Source organism: Mesitornis unicolor, unplaced genomic scaffold (assembly GCF_000695765.1).
Source record: "Mesitornis unicolor isolate BGI_N332 unplaced genomic scaffold, ASM69576v1 scaffold4738, whole genome shotgun sequence".
Lineage (NCBI taxonomy): Eukaryota > Metazoa > Chordata > Aves > Mesitornithiformes > Mesitornithidae > Mesitornis > Mesitornis unicolor.
The window spans coordinates 76192-97725 of NW_010202393.1; the positions used below are offsets into that span (position 1 = coordinate 76192).

At 44.0% G+C, this 21534-nt stretch overlaps 1 protein-coding gene across 1 annotated transcript in view; it reads right to left on the reverse strand.

Moving 5' to 3' along the window:
• LOC104545275 (voltage-dependent N-type calcium channel subunit alpha-1B-like) overlaps positions 1-20106 on the reverse strand; it is a gene marked incomplete at both ends in the record, with an annotated part of 87672 nt that extends 67566 nt beyond the window's left edge. Inside the window, 3 exons of the mRNA XM_010190371.1 lie at positions 1315-1529; positions 2749-3570; positions 19994-20106. Of these exons, the coding sequence (XP_010188673.1) occupies positions 1315-1529; positions 2749-3570; positions 19994-20106 (1150 nt within the window). The remainder of the gene's footprint in view (positions 1-1314; positions 1530-2748; positions 3571-19993) is intronic.
• Positions 20107-21534: the final 1428 nt, after the last annotated feature.

Consider the following 21534-nt stretch of genomic DNA (forward strand, 5'->3'; position numbering starts at 1 on the left):
TTACTTGCAGTGGGTTCACAGGATAATTTATTTAAGATAATTTCCAATATATGAACTGGGAAACATTTTGTGCTGCAAATTCTTTTCTCAGATAGATATACATATACTTGTCTATTAATTCACAGGACCTAAATTCCAAAAACTTCACCCACTTACAATGTGTTAGGTGCAGGGGTTTTATTACTTTTTATTTTATTTTGCAACAAAATGACATTTCATTGTGTGTGAGTGACATGTTCAATAAACTCCTTATTGTATCTGAAGCCAGATACACAGGAAAAGGCCAGGAAAGAGAGAGGCTGATAAACTGTGATTGACAGGAACTCAGTTTTTCAATATAGTCAAATTACCATTTAAGAAAAAAGTAGTAGAAAGAAAAAAAATTATAGCTTTCGACTGTGCCTCTTGGAGAGCAGAGTCCTGGCAGCTTGCAATCTAATGTGGACCTCTTAGATTTTCCTCTGCCATTCTCCTTGGTACCTCCAGCTCCCGTGACTTCTGTTTTACGAGCCAGGAGCTGGTCAGGACAGGCTGGTGGCTGCAGAGCAGCCCGTGGGCACTACACTCTTGGGACCATCTGCAGAACAGTGCAAATCTAAGCTGACAGACCCAAGGCACAGGGCTCTAGAGAAGGACAAGCTAGGGGAAATGTGCTGAAACTGAGATGCAGAGGATTGCAAGAAGCTCTAAAACGACACAGTCTGCAGGAATCCAACACAGCAGGGTCATGCAATGGATGCTGTGAAGCCAGGGAAGACCTGCTGCTCCACAGCTAGAAAGCCAAGAAGCATGAATTTGGTCTGTGGGCTTCAATGCAATGCCACTGCCACCCTTGTCCTTTGCTGAGGGGTCTTTGGTCAGATGGGCCCCTGGGACACCAGAGGACCCATAACACAGCACTGTTGGTGTAGGAGCTTGCAGCATGGCAGCAGAAAAGTGGAAAACAGAGGACCTCCTTCTGTGCTCACAACAAGGTCTTGACTGGTTTGCTGCACGGCTCTCAGTTCCTACATTGTGCTGTTTCTCTTGCTTCTTCATCTTTCTCTTATGCAAATATGTTCTTTGGGTGAGCCATCTCCAGGGAACTTTATATGGCATTTTCCAGAGTCACCAGGTGACCCAGGAACCCATTTTGAGCTCCCACAGGCTGCATGAATGGTACAGCCTGTATCAACAAGTTCTCCTGCCCACCTATTGCAAGGATGCTGGTGGCCAGGAGAGCCTTCATCACCAACTTGTACTGCTTGCTCCTTGGGAAGTTAAGCTCTTTTCTGGCAATTTAATAGCAAAAAGCAGGAGGACAAAGGCACTCACTTGGTATGACAGTGGTTTCCCCTGGCGGGGCAGTGATGGTGACAGGGATGTTCACAGTGGTGGTTTTGTCCAGAGGTGGCTGAATCATCCGCGTCACGTTCTTCTGGTTGTCAGCATCTTCGGGCTGCTCCGGCACTTTCTGCAGGTAGGTGCTGGGAAGGGTGTGCACAGGGACACTCACACTGCCACTGGCCTCAATCTCACACTGATTCTCCCTAAGGTAGAAAAGCAGATTTTACTAAATACAGCTCAAGAGGGGTTCAGAGAGCACACGTACCCTGATGCTGCACCACTTGCTATGTTCCATGGACTTTTTTCTCCATGCAGGTCCTTTGCAGAAAAGTCACAGGCTGCAGGATAACTTACTTACAGACAGCACAGCATGGGAACTTTTCCCCTGAGACCTTCGACCTTCTGAGCCAACATCCAAGCACAGCATTATGAGGAACTGAGCCACTGAAAGTCACTTTATTCAGTTTAATGAGACTCGGAACTGAGGTTCATAAGCAAGGACCACATGGCTCTTGCATGTAACCATAGCATTAGCTTTCCAGCATCAGCTGGTCTCTGAATGAAGGCTGCTTCGTAATGTTCTCCTGAGGCCTTATTTAAATTTAGTGATTCTCTTTTCCAGTCCTAAACCACCCTGTAACGTTGCTGAAAGCAGCTGAGCAGCCTCTGCATTCCTCTGTAGCAGTGGCTGTGTTTCAGCGAGGAGAAAAGGGAGCTTGTGCGCGTGATCGAACTAAACAGCATGCAAAGTGTTTTGAAATCTATCTGAAAGGAAGATAATACAGACAGGAAAATTATTATCTCAGTGCCACTCACAGCTCTCCATGGTGACATGAACTCTATTCTAAAGAATCCCAGGGAAATTTCTTTTCCATCAAACTAATAAAGCTGAAAAGGCAATCTATCCTTCTTTATTAACTACTCCAAATGCTTCCCGAGTACTACTTTTCTCACTTGACTTACATAAGAATTAAACCAAATGGGGTACATCATTGCTCTTAATGGAGGAGGCCACGTGCTGTAACAACTGGTGATGCAGCTGACAGGCTCCCCGTAAAAAAGAGAAAACCAAAGGGCTAGAAGTGAGACTGGATGCTATTTAAAAGCACGTCCCTCAGAAACTTCCTTCAAAGGCTATGAAACTCCGCTCCAAGTTAAGTCCTAGAGGGTCTGATGGTATTTACATCAAAGTTATTGCTTTCCTTAAGCCTGAGCTGCTCTATGGGTCATCGTGGACTGAAATCATCTTTGGGAGCCTCTGTCATTACCGATTTAATCAAAACGTGCTCAAACATAGCAAGTGTGAGTGCAAGAACAACAGCAGGGAATGCCATAGGAAGGACAATAAGTAATTTCCTGAAACACGTCTCACGCCCCCCGAGCTGTCCCAGGGTCAAGTCTGGCCACGCAACACTCACTCACTTGGGCTGATGGTTCCGATGCTCTTTCTCGCCAGCCTCCCCCTCTTTCTCCCCGTTCTCCTTCTCCACCGAATCGTACGTCGACAGCGCTCTGTTCCTCAACCTGTGCCGTCTGTGAGGCTCTTCTCCATTCTCACCCTTGGACCCAGGCTCTCCTTCCCGGTTCCCAGTCCTCGACCCTCCCCGGTGTCGAGAACGCCGCTCGCTCCTGGCCCCGTTGATTGTCCCGTTGCCTTCCTTGCCTTGCCGTTCGGCAGAGTGCCGGTGAGTCCGATGCCTACGGTGCTCCTTCTCAGCACCTTCTTCCACCGACCCTCGGCGATGGTGCCTCTTTCCCCCTTCCTGACCCCTGCTGCGCTCGCTCTTCCCTTCCTTACTGCCCCCTTCCACCTCCTTGCTGCGGCTCCTGTGCTGCCTGTGCCGCTCCTCCTTATTGTTGGCAGTGGCTTCCCCGTTCTCATCCTTGGTCACATCACCCTTCTCCTGCTCTCCCAGTTTCTCCTTATCCCGATGCCGGTGGTGCTTTCGCGGAGCTTCTGCTCCATCCATAGAGCTGACTTTGGTCTGCTCCACCTCCTGCACGTCCACAGGGCTCAGTTTGTTGATGTTGTTCCTCCCTTCACTCCTCGGCTCCACCACGAGTGGTCGATCCAAGTGAGTCTTCATGTCTGGTCTGATGTGGAGTGTGGTGGCGTAACGTACCCGCTCCTCTGGGTCCAGCTCATTGTACAGCGCCTCACAGCTGGCACGGAAATTGTGCATCCGGATCTGGCTGGTCCTCTGCTCCCAAACGGACTTAGATTTGGAGGAGTTCTGCTGCTTGCTAAGGAGGGGAGGAAGGTGAAAAGTTAGTATCCAACTTCTAGTACCCTAAAAAGCAATTTAAAAAAAAAAAAAGGAGAGAGAGAAAATTAGCTGAGACAGGGTGTCAGAGGGTTGAACCAAAGAAATTACAGGAATGGAGAAAGAATGGCTGGCAGAGAACATGAGCAGGAAAAGCCAGCAGGACCATTGGTGTTAGTTTGCCCCCACACGTGTTAGGCACCATGAAACAGATCATTGGGAAAGGAGTTATTTTGATTTCTAAAATGCAGCCATCCCCCTTGGAAGCCTCAAGTGTAGTGTGAAGGGTTAAAATCTCCACGCACAAAAATCGTACAGCACAGCCAGAGCTTGCAAACAGCCTGCAAGGCTTCCCCACAGCTCCCAGCACCTTCCTCCCCACTTGGACACATCTGGATGAGCAAATTAGTGGCGAGCAGAAGTTAGATCAGCAGGAGGAATGAGGGGAAATGAAATCTACTCCTGAGGGTCTGAGCCTGAGCATGCTGCCACCAGCCAGAGGGACCACTGGCCAGGCTGCCCTGCCCCCTTGGGTGCCCTGAACGCCCACATCCTTCTGAGGGGAGGATGGGCCATCTAGCCCAAGCATCACCAGAACCTGGAAAAGTACAAGAAAGAAAGGAAAACGGATCTGTGTACCATGAAAAGACCCCGGGGACTGGGGGAGTCACACATAGGTGCAGATGTGGTGAGAGCACCTTTGTCCTCTGGAAAGACCTGCTCTTTTCTGTCCCTGTCATCTCTTGTGATGAGGATACCTCCATTGGCAATGCCTTGATGCTTTGATTTTTCAGCACAGCACTTGGTTTCTGACCTCCCCATGTGAATGAGTCACCTGCCTAAGCCAGTGCAGGACGGGAAGCTTTTTTTTCCTTTCCTCCTAAAGATTGCAAATCAAATTCTGCTTTTGTATAAAATCAAAGTAAACCCACTGACTTCCAGGGTGGGGTCTTGGATTCAGCTGGATGCTCAGCAACCATTTTCTTGCTTAACAAAATTTCTAACAAAGAGAGGAAAACCATTTATTTGGGTTTTTGAACCACACTAGTCTGACCTCTGCAGCTCACAGACCTCCAGCACCTAACACACAGCCCCAGGGAGGCAGACCTGTTTTCCTTCCATACTTTTTGGACTCCCCTGGCAGTAGGAAGCAGCTTTTGCATGTTTTTGCACCGATTGGGACTGTCAGGGTCTGTCACCATGCGCAGACCTCGGGGGAAGGCGTTCAGATGCGTTCACGTGGTGCAGCGGGAGCTGTCGGAAAGGTTTTGTGTCTCCCAGCTCAGCGGAGGGATCGGTTCTTCATGGAGGGGGCTGCTGCCTGCTTCTGCTAAAAGGACAAAATACCTACTTAAAACACTCACTGCCGATGGGATGAGGGCACCAGGACATATGTGAAGGAATCTGATTTAAACCAGAAATCAGAGTGAGTGCAGCTATTCACCATAACTAAAAATCTACATCCTCCATTCCCAAGAGGCACATTCTGGGCCAATTTTCTACCTGCTGAGTGCCCCATTCACACCCCAGTGGAAGAGCAAGTGACAAAAATCACAGTTCTAAATGTAAAAGTGATACCAGAAGCTTCTGGGGACATAGCTTATAGCCCCACTCACCAAAAATCCCACATCGAAGGGAGAGCAGGCTCCTTATTAGAGGAGAGCATCCCTCATCCCCCAGCTGTGCCAGTGACTCCTAGCTCAGGAGATGAACATCAGGTATAACAGGCAGTAACCTACCATTTCATTTTGGTTCTACATCATGAGAGACACAAACGCTATCACTCACCAGCAGATTTACTTGGTTTTAGAAGGAATTCATGAGTAACTTGCAAAGCCTCCTTTTAATGAAAGTCCTTGGGGCGAGGACCAGCTTCAGGTGTGTGCTTTGAACAGCCAGAGTGAGCTGTCAACACTGAAGTATAACTGGTAATAACATGTTGGAGTTGGGAAACTGCCCTTACACTGACTGAAGCCATCAATTTACCTACAAACTGAGAGAGCAGAGAAGAGCACAACCACCTATGCTGCCGGGAGCATCCTGTGCTCCATCTCCATGGGACAGGCACCATTCAGTGGTGGGATGCAAAGCCCCAGGCTCCCTCAGGAGACTTTCCAAAGCAAAACGCACAATAAAACATCTGAGAACTTCCATGGACACAGCCTCTCCATCAGTGCCTGTGCTGAGCCCATCAAAGCCAAGAAATAAAGAAAATCTCCTAAATCAGATGGGAGGTGGTGAGGAGGAATGGTGAGAATGCAGGGCTGGTGGACTCATCGCACAGCACAGAGGAGACACTCGGGAACTGCTGCCTCTGACACAAGTTGTGTCACTTCAGGAGGGATTTTTTTAGTTTTGCTTCAGTTACACCAAGAACCTAAATCAGCCTTTAAGTTATCTCTGAGGTGCTAAAGCCTCCTCTGTTATTGACTGATGGTTAACTGAAAGGTGCTGCCAGGTACATACACCACTGAGAACCCGGAGAAACCAAGTAATGCACATACTAACTAAGCCTATTTTGCTCAAATACCTTCCTTAAAACAGATACTGACATTACAGATCCAAAATTCTCAGCATCTAGAAATGATATGGCTCCTTAACACTGACACAAGCAGCTGAGGTGATTGCCAAAAGACATCACCACACAGCCACCCCTGGGCTGTGGTCACTAACAAGTCAAAGACCAGGAGGCTGAGAAGTAATGACTGCATCCTTTCTTCTTTCTACATGAAAAGATATAGGAAAAAAATAGATCAGAAAATATATGAAGCACAGTAAAAACACAAACAGGAAAACATGAGAGCCTGCCTGCAAGCTCATTATCGTATTCAAACCAGTCAAGAACATCAGGAGCAAGTGCCAGCGCGCATCAAGGCTGCTGTAGGAGATGGCATCAAAGCAACCCAGCAGGTTGGTCCCTCTGGGGACAGCATTTAGGGTTTTCAGGCCAAAGTGGCAGCAACTGGAGGGAACATGTCGCCTGCTTGTCCAGTTAAATTTATCTGACTCTGGTTTTCAACATGTTCCCACAACAACTGAGCAGGGACATATGTGACAGCTCCCCCTCTCCCAACACTCGGTGGCACCTCCTCGCAGAGGAGAGCTTGTGACCCTCTGTGGCACCACAGGGACGTCACCTCCCAGCCACACACAGGGTCACCACCGCCGCCTGCACGCGAGGGAGCAGTGCCTACGCACAGAGCAAAGAACCGCAGAAGAGATGGAAAAACACAGGCAGGACAAAGACATTTCCTCTGCTTCCTCCAGTTTGGGCCAGTTTGTGACTGGGCGCTGCATGAACTGGAGCAGACACATCTACAGCACAAGCACAGTACGCCACAGCATAGCATGACCTGTCCAAACTGATTAAAAAAATGAGCCTTTGTGATAACATATATTTCTTTCCACCAGAGAAAACTATTTATGAAGTCAACTCGTTATCTGAAATCCTGTTCACTGTTTGCTTCTGAAAATCCTTCTGAATCCATTAGGGAAAACACATTTATCACCTCTGATTTATGGACGTAGTACAAAGATTAATGTAAACTCACTTTCCTTACAATTACTCCCCATCCCTATTTTCTGTCTACAGAATATTTCCAACTCTTTAAAGGGTACTGGCAATACACTCAAGTTTTCAGGTCCTCTGGGCTCAAAATGCTGTAGAATATATTACTGTTAATACACTTCTCTAAGTAACTCCACTGTTTTTGCTTAGAATAAGAAGCCAGCAATCAAACAACTCCTGCCTGTGGCTAGAAAGAAAACCATAAAATTCATGTAAAATCAAATAAAATTCATATTAATGAATCAGTGACTAATATTGGTATAAATAAAAAACGCAACCAGTGCTGTTTAGATTGTCCAAGAAAGGAAAGCGTATTTTTAGTCATATTCTAATCTTAGATCATTCCTCAACGATTAAAGATTTTGTTATCATGACCTTTTAAAACACTGCTTTAGTTAATGACACTTTACTTCTCAGAACTACTGGTTTAATCAGCTGCATAAGTGCAATCCTTAATATTTTGCTTTAGTAAATAATGAATGAAAGCTGACTAGGAACATAATAATTTGATGTTAAAAATACCTACACATTAGGTTGCGGGCATGAAAGAATGTGTTCCAATTACAGATGAAAGGGAATTTCTTGTTAAAATACAGCTTCAACAGAAAATGCAATGCATAAAACCTTTCCACTAAAATCATATTTTCTTTTCATAAACTCAGAGAAGCTCTCTCCATGTCTCAATTTTCCACTTGGCAAATACAATGCAGCATTTTAGCTTGGGGTAGACACGCACAGAGCAGAATGTTTTATCTCCGTTTGGTTTGATAAAACAATTTTCTTTCAGCTGAACTCCCCACCAGTGTTTAAATCTGCTTTGCCGGTGACCCCAGGAGTTGCTGCTTGGATGCTTTAGCACCTTTTCTTCTTGCTGAGCTCCCTCAGGAGGTGCCCTGCGCTCTCCCACTGAGACGGTGTAGCCGTGTGCATCACAAACCCCATTACCAGGGACAGACGTGGAAAATGCTGCCCAGGCTCTTACAACATCATTCTTTAATTTGATTTTTGGTTTTACGTAATAGAATTTTTGATATTTCAGTTCCCCAGAAAGAAAACATTTTCTTTCATGAGTTCATTTCATGTCTTTTAGCTAGAAACTCTACATTTTGAGTGTGGTCTAAACCTAATACAATATTGGCCATACATCACATCCTTCTGTTCAGAAACCTGCAACTGAAATTTGAAATACCTTTCAAACTATCATAGATGCCACCTTCTTAGATCAAGAAAGTTCACAAAATGCAGTATTTTTATTTTTTTCATTATTACCATCCTCAACTTGAATTTCCACTCCTGCTCTTTTAGACAATTTGGAGAACTGCGGATACAGGATGTGCTGACCACAGGTAATTGGGCTTAGCAGGAGGAAGCAGCTGAGATGCCAGAGGAAAATTTAGGAAAGCTCTAGCATTTAGTTACTACTCATGAAGTGTCCATGGCCACTTAAAAGCAGTACAAATCACGGAATCACAGAATATTAGGAGTTGGAAGGAACCTCGAAAGATCACTCGGCCCAACCCCTGCCAGAGCAGGATCACTTAGACCAGGTCACACAGGAACACGGCCAGGGCTTTGGGTGTCTCCACACAAGGAGACTCCACAACCTCTCTGGGCAGCCTGGGCCATGCTCTGCCACCCTCACACTCACAAAGTTTGGCCTCATCTTCAGCTTGAACCTCCTGTGCTCCAGCTTGGGACCATTGCCCCTTGTCCTGGCATTGGCCATCCCAGAGCAGAGCCTGGCTCCTTCCTCCTGACACCCTTTACAAATTTATAACCATTAATGAGATCATGACATGCTGCTGCTTCAAGCCCTATCACTTGGTTTTGCACATCTGATGTGATGCAAAGTTCATCCAAGCTTTCCAGTGCTCATGTAGGAAAAGTTTTATTGCTTTCAGCTCAAGTTTTTTCAGAAGAACAGAATGATTATGCTCACCCATAACTCACCATCCCACATGCTGCTCCCTACTGCTCTAATAAGAAGAGTTTCTAGTTGTTTTCAGTAAAAGTGAAACACTTGCTAATCCCAGATGTATAAATACGAGGCTTAGTTTTACACATGTTCTGATCTTAAGAAAATGCCAGAAAAATCATATTCTGTCTCAAGTTATATTGCTTTCGTTAGTCACAGCATCCCTTTTCAGATCTCAAGTCTTGTCTCGTTTGGTACTTCAGTTATAACAAAACATTGTGGGCATGGTAGCATTGGATTGACGGTGGGACTTGATCTTAGAGGTTTTTTCCAAGCTTAAAATTTAAAATAAAATAAATTGTGATCAAGTGATTGCACACTTAGTAATAAATAACAGGGAGACAGTTAAAAGTAAAATTTTAAAAAAATGCAAGTTAAAAGCCACATTGCTACGGCCCAATTTAAGAAAACCCACACCTAGGTTAAATACATGGAACTATACGTTTCTCCTAAAATCCAAATTATATTTATTTTAAATTATTTTTTTTCCTCTGAAGCGTTCATGTCCCACTCTCCAGAAGCCATCCTGGCAATCCCACTGCAACGGCCCAGACCAGACTCTGCTATGGCCAAAGTCTCACTGTGAGCTCCAGGCTTTTCATCAAAACCAAGACAAAACCCATCAGAGAACGATGTCACAGCCCCTTTTTTTGCACTGTGAGGATGGAAATAAAGCAGATGGCCACTGCAATGAATATACCAAGGCAAGCGATAGACATCAAGAACAATTTGGGTTCTTGGATGGCAAATGGCAAATTCATCCTGGTACAAGATACTGAAGCTTTTTAATTTCCCTTTGGTCGCTATCAGCTTGTCTACAGCTCGATGGATGCAGCAGAGATGCTGTGATGGGTGAGGTGGGAGAAAAAGAGCTGCTCAAAGGAAAAAAGGAAAAAAAAAATCCTATTTGTGGTATCAGGTGTTCAGTACTTCTGGAAAAATAATCCCCAGCTTGTGAAACACCGGCTTCTGCTTTATTTACCATTCTAGAAAAATGCCTTAAGAACATGGCACTTTTCATGTCCAAGCAATGACTGACTTGTCATGTAATAAATATGACAACAGAAATAAATAATAAACAATAGCAATACCGTTTTAAAACCTCAAGGTACTATATGCACTGGTTTGGATTTCATCAGCCATGGAGATATAAAAAGGATTCATATGAAAATTCAAGCTCCCATAACTCTTAAATACATACTATTGGAAAAAAAACAACATAATTATTCGCTTAGCTGTGTGTCATCGCCTATGTACATATAAAATTAGTTGCCAATTTCAGTATGTATTTTAGATAAATGCTGATCTACTTAAAGAAATAGAGCATATCTGTATTTAATTACCTCTCCTCAGTGAATTAAAAATGGATTTCATACTGCTTGCATTGCTTGTTTCATAAATTTCTCAGAGCACAAAAGCCTGGAATTAGCACAGGAAAGTGACTCACCTTGATTTTTCTTTATTTTTTAAAATTCATTTTTAAGAAACTAGCAGTATTTTGTTACTGGTTTCTTACCAGTTTAGATATTATATTTTTTTAGAAAAATAATCAAAGAAAGAATATTGGGGAAAAAACCCTCAATTCTCTATCTCAAAAGACTTTTGAATAAGTTTTGTTCTTTCAGAATAGACGACCATGGTTCTGCAGATCCTGGTTCTCACTGACATTAAAGGCACATGGTAATTCATGCTGTTTGAGCAACCAAAAGATTAAAAAAAAGAACAAGAGTTTTTGCACCTTTTATAGGCTCTTTTAGATTAGTAGATTACTGTGCAACCTTCATCTGTGCACAAAAATTAAAACAAATATCAATTCAGTGCAATCACAGCAACAGCACTCACAGTGAGTAGAAACACCGATATAAAGGCATCCTGAACCTATATCCATATTCATCCAGGGAATCAGAGTCTACCACACCTGCATGTCCCTAAGAGGAGTTGCTCCAGTTTATCTATTTGAATTTAAAATAAAAAACCATATGTCTAACCATGACATTTACACTGAGTAAATAAGACCTTCAGATGTCTTTGCACCTCAGGGGACTCTACTGATGCTCTGTGATGGCTGGGAACTTTATATGTTGCACACTGTTACAAAGTCCAGTCCTTGATTTAATTAAAACAAGGGGTTTTGCTAGGGGAATGTTCTGTAGATACCCACAGAGAAGAAAACACACACTCAGCTCATCTGTCAAGAATGGCCCTGGTTTGCATAGGAAATTACAAAGTACTGCCCAGACGGTGCATAGAAATGTTAAAGAGGATGAGAATCCTCAGTTACAGCTTTTTGCAGCAAAAATTTATTCTGTTCAGAAAGCAGATGTGAGTCACATCAGCAAAAGAAGCCTCTATTAAACTGTCTTTATTGCTGATGGGGAGTCAGCAACAGACCTCAATGGCAAACGCCTCTGAATGCAGGCAAATCCTCCTGCCAAGGGGATTTTAGTATCTGCAGTTTCATTTCATCCTTTGAAAAGACAGCTCTGTCTCAAAGTTTGGAAGAGAAGCCAAATTCTTCATTTGTTCAAGGCTTTATTCCTAACTGTGCAAATATCAGAACAGTTTGGTGCAACTTTTACTGGAGTGAATTCAAGTGCTGGAGAGCAGACAGCTTGGTATCACCTCTCCATCACCACCTTTAACCATCCCCTCCCTCTTGCCAGGGGTACAGGGCAGCGTGAGGGAGACCCAAAGGGCAGCAAACCTTGTCTACAGATTTCTGCCTTGACAGCCAGGAAATCCATTGGATGAAATGAGCCAAAAGCTGCCTCCATCTAACCTACTGCCCCAACAACCTCAGCCTCGTGAGATCTCAGACCTTAGCCCAGACTAGGTGTCACACCTCGTTTTGCTAGTCACAAGAGCTCATTCACAGAAGTTAAAACCACACATCATAGCAACATATTTTTAATACAAACGCATCCAAGATCCATCAGTGGACAAGGACCCCCCAAACACCCGGGGAGCAAAGACAACGTCAGGAAAACCTCCAGTGCTTCACCGTGCCTTTGGTGCCTGCTACGGTGCACGAAAGGACAAACCCACATGTGTTGGAATTGCACTTACTTGTCTCTCCAAAAGCATTAAAGAAGAAAGAGAACGTCAAACGGTAAAAGTATAACCCAGAGCAAAGACACTAAGATGGGTTGATGAGAAGCTGATGATGAGTTTTGTTGTATTAGTCGGCAGGGAACTATGGTATTTTCTACAAACCTGCATCGGTGTCAAAACGCATCTGTGATTCACAGCAAAGCCAGCAAGATTTGTTTGTTAGGAAGCACGTAGAGTGAATGGCAGGTCTACCACTGTGTTTGCTTAACCACGGGCACATAGGAGCTTGCCAAGCGCCTCATTTTTGCAGTATCTGTAGCATTAAGCTCCAGCTCAAGAAGGTTAGAAAGTGCAGGCATAACCCGTGCTCTCTTGAGTATAAGTTTCCCAAGGATGTTTATGAAGATTTTTTCAATTTAGTCTCACTTGGGCCCTATTTCCAGAAGGTTCTTTAAAAAATCCTCCTCCAGCTTTCATTAAAGAGCGCACTTGTGGTGGGCCCCCGTTCTCCTATTGAACCCTTAGTGCAAACACGAGTGGAATATCAAAGCCATCAGCCCAGCGCATAATACACACGGACAACAAAAATACAAGTGAGAACAAGACGAGCCATCAAATGAGGGCAGAGGAGAGGGAAAGTAGTTAAGGAAGGAAAAAAGGAAAGTAATTAAGGGGATGGGAGAAAAACAAAGGAAGGAAAGGGGGAAAATATCATGGTCAATGTACAGAACACTACAGAGTTGCTCACGATCAAATCACAAGCATTATATGGCAATGTTGCACACCTTCCAGTCCTTCCATCGTATGTTGGTCTGGAGGCTTTCCATAATGATGACAATGATTTTTGGAAAAAACAAGGGGGAAGTGAGGGCATCAGGAGAAGGGGAAAGAGGGAGGTTTATAAATACAGAAATATATATCAAATCCATTTACTGAATATCGTAACAGAGAGCAACTCACGGTGAATTTACGCTGGAGACTGACGAGCTGCGAGATACAGTACCTCGAGTTTGCTTTACAAAACTGCACATGCAAAAACAAAACAAACAAAGAAAACAAAAAGTGAGAAAAGAAAAAAAAAAAAAGGAGAGAAGAGAAACCATAACAGACATCGGGAGGAGACTCATACAGGCTGTGTCCTATCGAATGCAGACTGCAGCGTGCATCTTGGTAGGAGACCAGGCAAGCTTCAGAAAGTGTGGAAGCCACAGACACATCACCTTCTAGTTAACAGGGAAACAATCAAACGACCAAAAACAGAACCAAAAGGGGAAAGAAATTAAAAGGTGATCCAAAAGCCACACGATGATATTAGGACTTTATGCCTCCATATGCTATACTCACACAATGGAAGTCCTCTGCAGGAGTCATCTTTAGAACCTCAGGACAGAGGTCTTTGTAGAAACAGGTGGTGACTGCTTTTACAGCTGTGCTGCAGATAATTATTTCCAGGTGGGAGCAGGATGCTAATTCCCACTCTGGCCCCATGACACAGGGGAGAAGAGCGTGGGTTGGAGGGAGGATCCTGGGCCACATCCAGAGAACCAAACTCTGGTGCCAGGCTGCTTCTGCTCAGTCTCTGCTTTGGGTTTGCTCCTCGGAGGCACCTACCTCTCTCCTGACAGGTACAGGGATGTGCCTGAGCACAGACCCCTCCCAAATACGGCTCACTGGGTCTAAAAACCGCGGGTCTGTTGTAGCTTAGGCTGGGATCACACGTGATTGAGAGGAGCTGCTTTCATTCACAAGGATTTTGTAGATTCTCCTCCATCCAATGTTTGTATAAACACAGTTACATGTGGTGGATGCTAAATACAGAAATCACTGATTTAAGAAGAAAAAGATTTATTCTTCTTTCGGCAGGGAATCTAGAGAAAAACAGGATTTAAGTATCTTGATAGATCTCAGCTTGAGGCACTAATTTTTTCATATAAACAATAATTTTTATACATCTACATCATCCAAAGAACCTTCCTCAAGACTGAAAACAAAATCCCTTCACCTTCTGAATTTGTCTTTTCAGTTGCAGCACTTTTTCTCCAGCTTCCATGAGAGTTTAATCTGTTAGCGATCATTACTAGCAAGCCAGAAGGTCCAGTTAAAATCTAATGTTCTTAGGATATCATGTAAGTAGAGTTTTAAACATACATTTACTTAAAATTAATGAATTATTCTGAACTGAAATATTGGTCTAGGCAAAGTATATAGCACAACAATCCAGAAGTCAAGCAACCTGGAGTGAATAAAAGAGAAATTATGAAAGGCATTGTGAAAGTTTTGCTCGGAGCAAACAATCTGGTGAAGAGCCAGGTAAAGCATTTTGCCTGAACTTCAGTATTTCTCCATTTTTTACCATGTCAGAAGAAATGGGAGCAGGATTCAAAGCGGGGCTGGCATGCCCTGCTTGTTGGCCAGGAATATTATTGTTTCCAGGTTTCTGAAGCTGGAGATCCCTTTACGCTTTGGCTGGATGCTGAACCCTCAGGATGTCAAAAAAAAACCTGGAGAGAACGAGCCTTTGGCTGCACAAATGCCTCAAAGCACAGGTAAGAAATTCCTTGGATAAAACAAGCAGAAAACTCACGATGGAGGAGAATGTACTGGGCTGCCCTAATTTACCTGACTCAGCACCACCATGGTGCAGTACCTGTGGAAATTTTGCTTTTAACTGCTGAAAGCAGATCTCAGCATCTCTTAGCAGGAGGCTGCAATGAACCTCTGTGATCATCCCTGCCTCCTTTGGTGCAGTGCAGGACAGGGGCCGCGCTCTGCTCCTGCCAAGCATCCCTGTAACTTGGCCAGTCAATGTTATGCAAGTCCTGCAGCACTCCAGGTTCCCTCCTCTTCTCCCATTGCTGGAGTCTGCTTTTTTGAAACCATAAATTTGACTACATTTGTGCTGGAGCTGCAGGGTGTAAAGCCATGAAGCAGAGAGGGCCTCCTTTTCCAAATCAGAATGACAGAAGTGCTTGAGCTTTACTTGCTGCTACTTACCATCCATGAGGGACAGAGTACAAGAGGGTGTCTTTAGGTGTAACTCAGTCCCTGTTACACCAACAGCAAGGGCAACAAGGTAAACTAATGGGAGGAATCACAGTACCTCACACATCAACACAAGTCAAGGGGGAAAAAAGAAAGGGAAGAAATCACAAGCCAGCAAGAGAAAAAGAACACCTCTTCTAGTCTACACATCACCCAACACAGGACGTTTCATGGGCTGGGTGTTCAGGCACGCTTCTTGCTGGGTCCTGTTGGGTACTGGCAGCCCAACAGGGATTTGGCAACAGACCACAGTATTCCCAAGACAAAAGGAAAATATGGAGCCTCTGAGATGGAAAATGTCCTGGAGAAACAGAGCACCCACCCCCCCTTCATTCCCAGACCTGTACAAAAGGGACGGACACCCTGTGAAATGATGTGCCACCTGCATTTGCTCTTGGCACTTTTATAGTGAGTAGTCAGCTTGTTCATGTTAACAGGCAGTATCTACCTGTGGGTGTGCAATTACAATGTAAACCACTTTGAACAACCATGTGAGGGACCAGCAGAAACCAGTCAGAGCCTGGCAAGGGGAAGAGGGCTTTAGAGGCTGGAAAGTTGTCCTGGGAAGCATATGTAACTTTGAAAAAACAGCAGTGGGCAATTCTACAGACAGTGCTGAGCTCTGGTGCCCACGAATCATGAACTGTCTCTGCCACTTTATACAAAGTTTCATCCACCTCATCAGGGAAGTTCTCCCACAGCCTACAGCCTACCCTGAATAACCTTCTTGGGTCTGCTACAGTTGTAACCCACATGGAGTTAAAAAAATCCTCTAAGTAGTACAATGCAAAAAGGTTCACTCAGCCTGACTTCAGCGTAACTGCTTAGCAGGTTCCTACAAATTTAATGTTTGCTTGCTGCTGTGATGGCTATTTTAAGACTTTTCCCAAGAAAAGGTGAAGGGGAGGCAATTGAGAAACCCACGGGCTCTGGGTTCTGGGTGAGCCACAGCTTGTGTCCTCTCCGGCTGCTCTGCTGGCCTGCGCCAGGCTAGGTGTGCTCATCACAGCCCCTTTTGTACGGGCCATTGGTGCATCTCTGGCTGGAACAGAAAAGGTGGAGGAGGAACTCAAATACGGGGAGTTCAGGCATCAGCTTAGGCAAATACAGAAAATAAAACTAGGTTTGCACTGAGGTCTTCATGTCACCCACAGGAATGGGCGTCATGGCTCTCTCTTCCACTGGTGCCTTCCCAGTGGGATCACAAAGTGCTTGGCACATCCATCACCTGTGTAATTGCCCCCTTTTCCCCCCTCCTCCATTCCCACCGCCAAGGAAGCTGCACCAATGGTTTGCTCTGAAGACCCGCTGGTCTGTACAGTCGCTCAGTTTGAGAGGCCAAGTGGTTTAAATGTCATACTAAACAGAGGGTCTTAAAGACAATGCTGGGCAAACTGAACAAACCCAGAAACTCACCTCCAGAAACAACAAAGCAAGGAAAATGCTAAACAGAAAACAAAAAAAAAATTGACAAAAATAAGAATGAAACAATGGGCTCAAATTAAAAGGCAGTAACACATGTTAAACAGATATTCTGTTTTAAACCAAACATTGCAACAGTGACAACAACAACAACCTACCAACCTAGTTTTTAGACCTGAAAAACCACAAAACAAAAAGGCCCGTTCAGGATAGAGTTCACCAGGTGAAAAAACAAACTGGACAGATCTGTTCCCATTAAGTTCCTTTGGTGGAGCAGAAGACAAATCATAGAAATCCTGAGAGATGGATGAAGCAGGAGCGACAAACCAAATACAGGTAGAATATTGTAATAAAGCACTTTGAGGCTGTTGCAAGATAGATGATATCTCGATGCCACTGTAATTATATTATTAAAACAGATCCCCATGACACCATCTATCAACCACACAACAATTTGTGGCTCACACAGCAGCCTATTGCGTGTGTTGGGGCGCACGTGCCTCTCCGGACCCTCCAAGCAGGCTGACATCCAAACAAGCAACGAGTTTCTTAAGCCTATGAAGTGACATTTTGCAACTGATGCAATAAATTGAACATTTCCTGGAGCTCAGTTGTGAAGAGGGGCTGGAGTGGCAGAGGAGAGCAGAAGAACCAATGCAGATAAACCATGAGTGCACACTGAATTTGCATGGGAAAACTGCTGGAGGTGGAGGAGTAGATACAACGTGCCAGAGGATGCAGTGACCTGGAGGAGGCTATGGGGGAGACACGGTCTCAGTCCTTGGTGTAGGACTGACAAGGGAAAGCAGCAAAACAGTGAGCACAGCACCTTGCTGGTGAAACAGCAGAACCACCAATAGGGCTTTTCACCAGACTCAGCCCCAGGGTGGCTTTGTCACCTCTCTGGGAGGTGGACAAGCACATCAGGAACACAAACAGCTAAGGACATGCAAGTCATGGTGCCCTCTGCTAAGACCCAAGAGACCTGCTTTGATGGATGCAGGTAGAGAAAACATTGATGTTTTCAGATCACTGATCCATGCTATCCATGCCTGTTGTTATAGAAATTCATTTTCATACACTATGAAAATAAAATCAAATTCTGAAAAAAATATTCCTTAGGAGAAAAAAAAATTATAAACCGATAGGGCAGACCCATCTTTGCAGCAGGGCATTAGTAGCTTGGGCCCAGTTTTTCCCAGCCCCTATTCATCACCATTTCAGGGTACCCAAGCTCTACAGGTGTTTGGTTTTTGCAGGGACTTTTCCATATGCCAAAAATCCCATTTCCAAACATCCCCAGGACTTTTTCATTCTCAGCATGTCCAGCTCTGAGTTGTCTCAGAGGCTTGATCTGACAGGTCTTGCCATCCACACGGCATTTGCTCCATCTTCAGGATCACTGTGTAGCTCAAGGCAGTAAGAAATGAAGCAATGAGGCACATCTGGCTGTTGCCCGTGGGTCCCCATTGTCACCCTTCTGGATAGGGAGAGCTAAGGGAGAGGCAGTGCAGGCCTGAAAGCTGTAGCTACTAAGGTCCTTTGGAGTTCACGATGGGTGTGTTTATGTATTAAACAAATTGCTTGGGCAGGCGTTCATTAAATAACTTTTGGATCATCAGCCAGCAATCCATCCATACATCTACTGCTGTGTCCCAAAACACCCAGCTTCCCCTTTGCCTTCTCCTCCGTGTCATTATCCATTCAGTCACCAACCTATCGACCTTAACGCTTTTTTTTGTCCCCCCAAATTAAAGTCCCATGGCTTTGCCAGACGTTGTCATGGTTCGGAGACATGGAAGCGATCGGCTGCACTTTCAGAGGTGCATGTTTGTAAGCCTAATTACCTGCCTGTGCAAGTGTGGCAGGTAGGGAACTGGGCAGATAAATCTGGAGGCAAAATAAAGAGAAAGTCACAATTTTGTACTCACTTTCAATTGTGGTCACAAAACTGGCCCTGTGATACTGAATACCAGGTGAAAGCCTGGTGAAAAATCAGGGAATAAGGTTATTTTAAGTAACTAACTGTGTGGTGCAAAAAGCTTTGCTCCATTGCTTTCTTTTGCTGATTTCTATGAAATCTTCACATGCACTATGCTTTTGATTAAAAAAGAAGAAAATAGGCATTATTATCTTGCATTTCAAAATAACAGTACCAGGAAATTCATCAAAGAAGAAGAGCGAATATCCTCATTTGACTTCTTTTCAAAACTGGACAGGAAATCATTGTAAGGAAAGGATTATATTTAAAACCAACAAACAGATAGAGCATAAATAGAAGCTGATTAAAGCAGTAAAGGCAAAATAAAAGGGCAAGAAGAATAAAATAGATAAATTAATATTATTCTTTGTCTTCGCATATGATGAACTGGCTCCATTTAGCCTATTGTCTTCAATGAAGAGGATTCAACTCTCAGTAACAAAGGGCTCAAGAGATTTACACTGAAGGCACAAGCAGGGATTCTGCTGCATTTCAGATACTTTGCAATAAAAAAATCCAGAGCCAGAATTTTTATGCTGGTTGCCCTGATACTAAAATTCCCTAAGAGGCAGATGAAACTTCAAGAAGATGCTTTTCAGTCAATCCACACAAGGTAGGCACCTCTCAATCCTCCCTTGCAGGTAGAACTCTGCACTGACCTCAGCAACATCTGGACAAGTATTCCCACCTACAGAAAATTTTTTCACTTCGGTTTAGATCAGTGTCTATGGAAAGGTGGGCCCCGAGGTAATGTTTTCTAAGGTTTTCTGGTATCACAGAAACTGTGCATATGTCCGCACCCATGCAGAAAAGCCTGCATCTCAAGATCCAAATTGATATTTCTAGCTACAAACCAGTGACTGTTCACGTACCTGATTTTATTAAGCCCAGCACTCTTTCAAACAGCAAAGAAAGAGCAGTCAAGCGTATTTTTTTCAGTCTGATATTTAGAATGATGCCTTTAGACTTAAATTCTCAAAGCAGAGATCATTAAAGAATAGTTGATAGATTGTGTGCATACATACCTTTTGTAATTAAAAACCCAAAGTGAAACGATAACACTTCACCTGGTGAAATCTATCCGAGGACAGCTTAAAAAAAAACCCTCTAAAATGCAGTTATTTACAGACAAGACAAAAGATGTGGCATTACAAAGAAAAACAAGCTAAAATAAATACTTAATTCAATTCATGGTTAAGCAGTCAGCACTGAAGTATTCAGTCAGCCTAAAGCCCTGTCAGAAACAGAGATGGTTTAACAGGGCTCACAGAGTACTATGGGATGCTCCAGTTGAACAGACACATACTGACACTGAAAAACAGAAACCAAATGGTCAAATGCCCAAATAATAAAATAATGCTTACGCCGCTATGGAAATGTTAGCTGCAGACATCGGGCTGACTTCTGCCACTTCCTTGGCCTTTTGTAGGGCGAGCTTTTGATTGGTGGCTTCCTCCATCTCCTCCTCGTCCTGGTGCAGAAAACCAAGAGAAATCAGAGCGTTGCATCATGTAATGACAATGACCAGAGCTCCCCAAGGCACGAGCTGTGTGTGGCTGTCACCAGTGTGCTGCGAGAACAGTGGAAACTCATTAATGTAAGACAGAATTTCGTAACTTCTTGCAAGGACCCATGGGTAAGGCCTCGGTGCCAGCAATAGCTGGTTGAGATGAGAAAGGCAAGGTCTGGTCAAGCACTCCATGCATTTTTACCACATTTACGTCTCTCTTGCAAAGCTTTCTCACCTCTCTTGGGTCTTCTCTTATCACTTAGCTTTGGGAGAGAAGGCTATGGCAGAGAAGGGAGATACCTGACCACACATGGGACATCTCTGGAGTGAAGTGAGCCCCACTGATCCCTGACCTGCATGCATAAAAACCCTCCAAAGCCTACGTCCTACTGAAATGCATGAGGCAGAATACTAAAGCCTTCATTACTTCCTGCCAATGTGGCTTTTCTGAAATAGTAAACCCAACAAACAATGCTGTATTGGACTGGTCCTGCTCACACCAGTTTTACACCAGATATTTCTACCGATTTCAGTTGAATCACTGTGGAGATACAGAGCGAAAACAGAAAAAAGGATCCATGTTACAGTGTAGTTGTAGACTCAGGCATAGATCAGGAAGACTGTTATGCTCATGCTTTTTGTATATTCCCCTGATCACATGGATTTTAAACCTCTACTGGCATTGCAAAGTCCCACAGATTATAATTGTGATTTCCTCCTACCTGGTGTAATGACAAGAGAAATACTGCTCACATTTGAACTATAGGATCTTAAGCAATGAGATGAGGGCACAAGGCAAAGAAACTGCCTGGTTCTTCTTCAACAGTAATTCGAGGTTAAACTAAACTTTTGAGCCAGTCAAATTAAATAGTAAAATCACATCAGGATAAACACAGCCCCTCTGATGGCAATGTCAGCATCACAAACAGGGAATAACCACACGTCAAGACAAGAGCAGTCACAAGCTCTTCTGTCAAACTTTGTGAAACGCCACGGCTCTACCTCAGCTCTTCAAAGGTAATGCTGTGGAAGAGTTATGCTTAAAGTAATGAAAGCAGACAGTAAGACACCTAGCTTTGAAAGGAAGTCATATAGATTTCTCTACCCTGAATACCATATGCATAAACAATTTCTCAGTTCCTTGCTCTGACTTCGGTGTTACTTTCTTAAGTAGAACTCATCTTGAAACTGTTTTCCTCTTCTCCTTTCAAAGAAAAAGGAAATTATAGGAAACGAATTTTAAAAATCTACTGTCAATAAAGGTTTCTTTTTCCCCCCTTTCCAACTGTTAGCAAATCTGTAAGAAGTAAATTCCTACTGTAGTGAGTGAAGAACCTGAGACAGGCAATGCAAAAAAGCCCTGATGAACAATTATACAAAGTCAATACTTCTCAA